Raw genomic sequence first — 6,781 nt, forward strand, 5'->3', positions numbered from 1 at the left:
TCCTCTGCTTTGCCCACTGGACTCCCACACCAGTGAGCCAGATTCTTCCATCCCTAACAACACAGCATCACCGAGGGACACATCCTGTTCCTTAAACTGGCACAGCCTTGACAAACCCACTGCAGTTTAACAGGGATGCCCAGTTCACAGGGAAGGGCTCTCAAGTTTCATGACCACCTAAAACCTGGTGAAGGGATGAGCACTCTGTGAAGAGCACACTGGTCCAGGACATTGCTTGGCCACCACGATGCATAATTACATATGGCTTGGGCAAAGCAGGACCATGCATCCAGCCTCCCAGGCCCCTGGCTGGAACATGCTGATCGGCTGCCTTTGCTGTTCTGGTGTGGACATAACAAGCACCCCCCAGTGCCAGCCTCTCACTGGGGCCCAGGATGTGTCTGGGTCTGCTGGGGTAGCTTCCAGCCTAGCCCAGCCCCCTCCTGGGAGGCAAGTGCTGCTTCACGGTCTGAAGGAGCCCGATCCAAATCTTTGGATGTCAGTGGAGAGGTTGTGGTTGATTCTTCTAAGCTCTGGCTGTAGCCCAAAGGCACAGGGAACAGCATGTGAATAGGTAGGTAAAACTGAGAAAGAGCCTGCATTGCCTTCCCCGCAGCAAAGTCTCAGTGCAGCCTTCTGGCCAGGTGAGTGCATCCCACCAGGATTGTCATACTGGAAATAGCTATAATTTAGCAGTAATATAATGTGGAGAACTGTCCTGCCTTGATTGAAAACACTTAATTTCTTGCTTATCAATCCCCGATTTCCTCCCTTCCTCATTAACATTGTGGAGAAAGGTCCTTCCAACACTGATGGAAAGTACTTCTAAGCTAGCGCAAGTATCTGGGATCTTCAGCCAGTTGCAACGTATTTCACGTGGAGACATCAGCCTCAAAGCACTGACCCGTCCTCCTGGTTTCACCCTCCCCGAGGGACTAATCATTCTAAAAGGCCACCGCTGCCCCACAGTGAAGATCACGAAATCTGGAAATTCACTTCCACAGCTGCTGCATTCCTGCCCTGACCTTAAGGGGCTGAGAATCAAACGGCATCAGAATCTACAAAGTAGCCTCCTACCTTGTCCAACCACCACGTTGCGAGCAGGAAACAGTTTGAAGCTCTCACAACTTCATGGAGGAATTCAGGGCCATTAAACCAGGGGTGGTTCTCAGTTGCTCTTCCCACTCTAATCTAGCTGTCATGCTGTCAGACTCAGCAACCTCTGAAGTGCTAGCATGGGCATCATGAGTCTTGTACTCTGCAGAGTATATTGGGGCTAAAAGGGCACAGGTGTGACCCAGGTGGTGATAAAATGTTCTCTCTGTCTCTCTCTTTCAGTCCCAGCGATGCCTTCCCTCTTTATTAAAGTTATTAACAGCACCGCTGTCCAAGCCACCTGGGAACCTTCCATCAAGCTGGGCCAACATGAAGGGTTCAAGCTCTACTACCGTAAAGTTCACCTCTCCCAGTATACTGGGCCAACATTACTGCCCAGCAATGTTACGTCTTACAACATTACTCACTTAGGTAAGTACCAAGAAGGCCTTGTCCATGTTACGTTGCTTAGCACAGGAACATTCGCCTGCATGTTCTTGGTGAAATACATGGCCTCTAGCAAGTAGGAGAGCTGCGTCAGGTTTGTTTTTAGATCCTAAGCTTGGTTCACAGCGACAGTGCACATTCACCATTGAGTTCAGTGGGAACATCGTGCTTGGCTGTTGCCACTTGTTTCCCAGACACGTGCCCCAACAGGCAGGTTGTTTTATGGGAGAGAATCCACCTGAACCCTCTTCCTTGTGTCTCTCTTCAACAGACCCATCGGTGGTGTATGAAGTCAAACTCCTTGCATATAACCAGCACGGGGATGGAAATTCCACGGTTCGCTTTGTGTCCCTCCGAGAAACGGTGGAGAGGACAGGTAAGAGGCAAAGCCACATCGGCTGGTCTTTGGGGAGTGAAACTTTATCTTGAATGGGAGTTTTGGAGCCGGTTCTGGAGCATGGGAGTTGTAGCTAGAGAGAACCTTCCCCCCTCAACCCAATCCTCTATACCCCTCCCTCTGCGTCTTCACCTTTAAGAGCGTTTCATTTACAGCCCAACAAATAAACTTAAAGAAAGATTGCATAGGGGCTCAGTGCCCCCCGGTGGCTAATTTGGTTGTTTCCCCTTGTTTATTCCCAATGCCAATTTGCCCCGTTTAGCAAGAAGGGGAAGCAACGCCAGCATGACCCGCCAACTGTGCACAGCCGGCTCCCAGCTACCCTTCACTAGTGCCATTAAAAAGGATCTAGTAGCACAATTCAGTCTGCTCTCTGCTGATCCAAAGAAAGGCTGAACGTACATAGTTTCCTGTGCTCTGGTAACTCGATAACAACTTTCTCATCCAAATTCAAGTTTCAGAAGCCAGAAATGAAGAATGCGGCTGACCACTTTGTGGACAGGCTTAGAGAGCAAATACACTTATCTCTCTTTTGAAAGCTGCAGCTGTGCAGAGACGAGTACTTTTTTTTTTTATCGTCAAAATTGCGTGAGATTTCTGTACGTTCGGTCCTCCGGGTTAATTCTGCATATGTGCAGCTCCCGGTGCCCTTAGCAAGAACCTTAAATATGTGTCCAATAAGGCAGGCTGGCTGTTACTAGGGAGACTCAGGTATGAAGCTATACACGTTGGACTTACCTTCAGCAAACCCCGAGGAGACAGGCAGGTTTGTACTGCACTGACTGAGAGGAGAACCTGCCTCAGACACCAGAACAATTGGTGTGTTGGACACATCACAGTCAGGTTTGATGTGCTAGTAGTTTAAGGGGTCCTTGTCGCCCCGCCTTCCTAAATATTCAAGTTCTTATTTTCAGTGTAGGTGAGAACAGCAGATAAATCGTTGCTGTTTCTAAGGATTTGATTGCCACAGACATTATCTGTTCCCCCGTTCTGCACTCTCCCCTGCAGGCAGTCCCTTGCTGTCTTGGCAGCCAAAGTGAGCAAAAAGAAAGTGACTGCAGAACCAGCTTAAACTGACCAAAGAACCAAGCTCAGACTTGGCCCAGCCTTTGCTTCCACACGTGGGGCCCAGGAATGGCCAGAACCAGCCACAGTGTCCTTGCAAGGACAGAAAGTCCTGATCCAACTCAAATTTTCCACCTCATTTGCTTCCAGGACTCACTGTGGCAGGTCAGGAGTGTTTGTGTCCAGACCTCCGAGTCTCCCACCCGTTGTGCCCCTCCAGTGAGCCTCTTTTTCAGGAAAGCTGCACTGATTTCAGCTGGAATGAAATAACTTTTGCTGAGTGTCTATGGCGGGGAGGGGGGTGGAGACATATGCTTTTTAAAGGAATTTTAAAAAAGCAAATGATTACATTGGGGTAAGGTTATATGGAGGTGAGAGGTCTCCCTTCCCTCCGCTTTGACTGATCATTCGTCTTGTAGGCCTATAAGTACCCAGTGCTTCTGGAGTCATTTTAACCAGCCTCCCACTGGGAATACCTCCAAACAGAGTACCGTGTTATTCATCCGCTATCGTTCTTTCCTGTAAATATTAATCTCATCAGCTTCCGTCTAATACTTTGCGTCCCTGGTTTATATAGCGATACTCGGAGATGTTCTAACAATGCTTTGGTTTGCTCCTCTACAAAAGCACTGCTGCTTCCCTCCTCTGTAATTCACAGCCTACCTCTGACACAGAGAAAATGCAAAGTTTACAAATCCCCAGGTGGAAAGGCAAAATAATTGTATGTTATCCTTTCACTTTTCATCTGAACACAGCATTAGGGATCAGAGAGGCAGGCTCTGCCTTTAAAGCAAATTGCTTGTCTCAGGAGAATAGGCTGAAAGCTTTTGTTACGATAGACCAGAACTGCCAGATTGCAGCAGAGTCTTATGAATTAGCTCAGATGAAAGGCCCTTCCATCACCTACAGCACAAAGGAAAGGGGGAAGGATGCACTGGCTGGCTAGGAGCTGCACGTGGTACAGCAGGGATTTTTGGGAACATGCCTGATTTCCATGGAAATTGCTGTTTGGGAAGGGGTGTTTTTCACCCTCCATGAGGTCTGGGATGTGGTTAAATTGGCTCACTCAGTACCCTGAAGACAGAGCATGGATATCATCCATTTGGAGAGTTATTCCACTCCCTGCCTGTGGCAGCTATTGACTTTCGGTTTCGATAAAACACATACTCCACTTGGCAGCTCGATCCCATTCTGTTCCCTGAAAGCACCGTGTCAAAAGCTGCTGTCAGCCATCACCCAGGACGTTACCATGGATATCCATCAACTTGACTCCTGTTCGGGGTATGGCAGGGCTGCTGGCCACGGCTGGCACAGAGGATGGCCACCTCCTGCCTCCAGACTCCTCACCCGGGGAAGGGATAAGCACCCTCTGGGGCCAAGCCAGAGGAGAGAATGAGCCAGGTGGAATAAGTGCGCTGTATGTCCTTCCCTGCTTCCAGGTCATGATTCCCATAAGAGGGGCCTCAGGAGAGAAGAAGAGTCCTTAGCCAGCAAGGTTCTCAACCCTGTTGCCTCAGCTCTCCTCTCTCTGTGTGGGGAGGAGGTGAAGCAGGGCAGGGGGCTGAGACCAGTCTCTCCCCAGGCACCACTCAGCCCACCCCCCCGTGCTCCCCAGACCCTGCAGTCACTGCTGGGGAAGCAGATGTGCCAGGACAGATGGTGGGGAGAACAGGCTGCTCCTTGCTGCAGCCTCAGTGGCTTCCTCCCAGCCAGCCAAGGCCCTACCAGGTGATGAAGCTTATCACCATCTCATTTTCCGGGGAGGCTAGCCTCCCCTGCTGAAAGTAGGGGAAGGGTGTGTTGGGGAAGGGGGCCAAGAGCACAGTCCAGTTCAGGGCTCCCGGCTCCCAACCGCAGGCTCATGCTGCAGGCTGTGTTATTTCAGGCTCAGCCACCAACCTCATTCTGCTGCTGTTGCTCCCTATCAGCTTTACACATCTTGCCCCTCTGCAGACCCCACAAAGGGGGAGTGGGGTTGAGACCATATACCTGGATGGGCCCAGCCTGCCACAGCCCAGATCTCAGTTTAGCCTCCTGGGGCTCAGTCCTTGCCTGGGCCATTGGAGAAGCGATGATACTGGACCTGAGGAGCATCAGGAAGAGAACTAACTCACTCCCTCTCCTTCCAGTGCTGAATCCCCCGTGCGACTGCCTAAAAGATGAGCAGAGCAATAAGACATCCACCACTGGCATCATCATTGGGATCCACATCGGCGTCACGTGCATTATATTCTGCGTCCTCTTCCTCATGTTCGGGTACAGAGGAAGGTAGGTGCGCTGCTCGTGGGTGGGATGTTCTCTTCCCGATACAGCCCATGTTCTCGCACTGCTGTCCGACTTCCTGGGCCAAAGGGGCTGTGGGATCTCACAATCATCTCTGACATGTGACACCCTCCAGCCCTTCCCTGGTGTCCCTGCCAATCACACAGTACATCTCCCCTGCTGGGGATTGGAGGGAGCACCTGCTCCTGCCACCTGTGCTATAAAATCCCTGTGGCATATGCTTGTTTGGGACCTGCTAAGATCACTGTGACTTAGAATCATAGACAATGAGGGTTGGAAGGGCCCTCAGGAGGTCACGTCTAGTCCATCCCACTGCTCAAAGCAGGACCAGCCCCAACTAGATCATCCCAACCAAGGCTTTGTCCAGCCAGGTCTTAAAAACCTTCAAGGATGGAGACTCCACCACAGCTCTGGGTCACCTGTTCCAGTGCTTCACCACCCTCCGAGTAAGAAAGTTTTTACTAATATCTAACCTCAGTTTTCCTTGCTGCACCTTGAGCCCATTGCTCCTTGTTCTGCCATCTGCCACCACTGAGAACAGCCCAGCTCCATCCTCTTTGCAACCCGCTGCAGGCAGTTGAAGGCTGCTCTTAAATCACCCCTCAGTCTTCTCTTCTCCAAACTAAAACCTAGTTCCCTCAGCCTCTCCTCACAAGTCATGTGTCCGAGCCCCCTAAACACTTTCACTGCCCTACACTGGACTCTCTCTGGACTCTCTGCCCTCTGCTGGACTTGTGCACTGCAATGTTCCCTCTTAGACAGGGGTGGGCAAAATGTGGCCCAGGGGCCGGATGCGGCTTGCCAAGCCATTCTATCCAGCCCACGGGGTCCCTAAAAAATTTAGAAAATTAATATTGATTTGCCCTGGGCTGCCTGTCATGCGGCCCTCGATGGCTTGCCAAAACGCAGTAAGTAGCCCTCTGCCCAAAATAATTGCCCGCCCCTACTCTAAGGTGTAGCGATCCGTGAGCGCGCCCTTTGGTCCGTGAGTGTGCTGCTTTAGTCCGTTCCCGAATTGGTCCCACCTCCCCCTTTAATATTTAATATTACACTGTGTACCAAATGCATTCTTTAATATTAGTCTCAGTCTATCTATTACCTTGTTAGATGTTTTTCTTTAAAGGCCTAATTCTGCTTTTAATTTGCATTGCTGTAAATACTAGAAGAATTAATAGTATTTTAATTGTAAATAATAGAGGATTAGGGTGAAGCCAGTGGGGCTTGGGGCTAAGCTCGCCCAAAGGGGCTGGGCAGTAGAGTAGTTCCCCGGAGCCAGCGGAGCCCACACGTTGCCCAGTTCTGCCCTGGGCCCTGTCCCTGCCCCCGCCTCACTTCAGAGAGGAGCTGCTGCCTGCCCCGCGCCACAGGCACAGTGGAGGAAAGGGCGACAGCTATGATTGCCTACTGATCAGCAGCCCAGCCCCTTGCGGGCTGCTCCGGCCGGGACTTTGCTCTCCCTCCCTGTGGGGATGCCGGCGCGGTGAGGAGCGGAGC

At 51.1% G+C, this 6,781-nt stretch overlaps 1 protein-coding gene across 1 annotated transcript in view; it reads left to right on the forward strand.

Annotated features, from left to right (window-relative positions):
- IGDCC3 (immunoglobulin superfamily DCC subclass member 3) overlaps window positions 1-6,781 on the forward strand; it is a 178,603-nt gene that overhangs the window by 159,413 nt on the left and 12,409 nt on the right. The window contains exons 10-12 of the mRNA XM_006258331.4: window positions 1,339-1,527; window positions 1,814-1,918; window positions 5,134-5,272. Of these exons, the coding sequence (XP_006258393.1) occupies window positions 1,339-1,527; window positions 1,814-1,918; window positions 5,134-5,272 (433 nt within the window). The remainder of the gene's footprint in view (window positions 1-1,338; window positions 1,528-1,813; window positions 1,919-5,133; window positions 5,273-6,781) is intronic.

The sequence above is a fragment of the Alligator mississippiensis genome, chromosome 11 (assembly GCF_030867095.1).
Source record: "Alligator mississippiensis isolate rAllMis1 chromosome 11, rAllMis1, whole genome shotgun sequence".
Classification (NCBI taxonomy): Eukaryota; Metazoa; Chordata; order Crocodylia; family Alligatoridae; genus Alligator; species Alligator mississippiensis.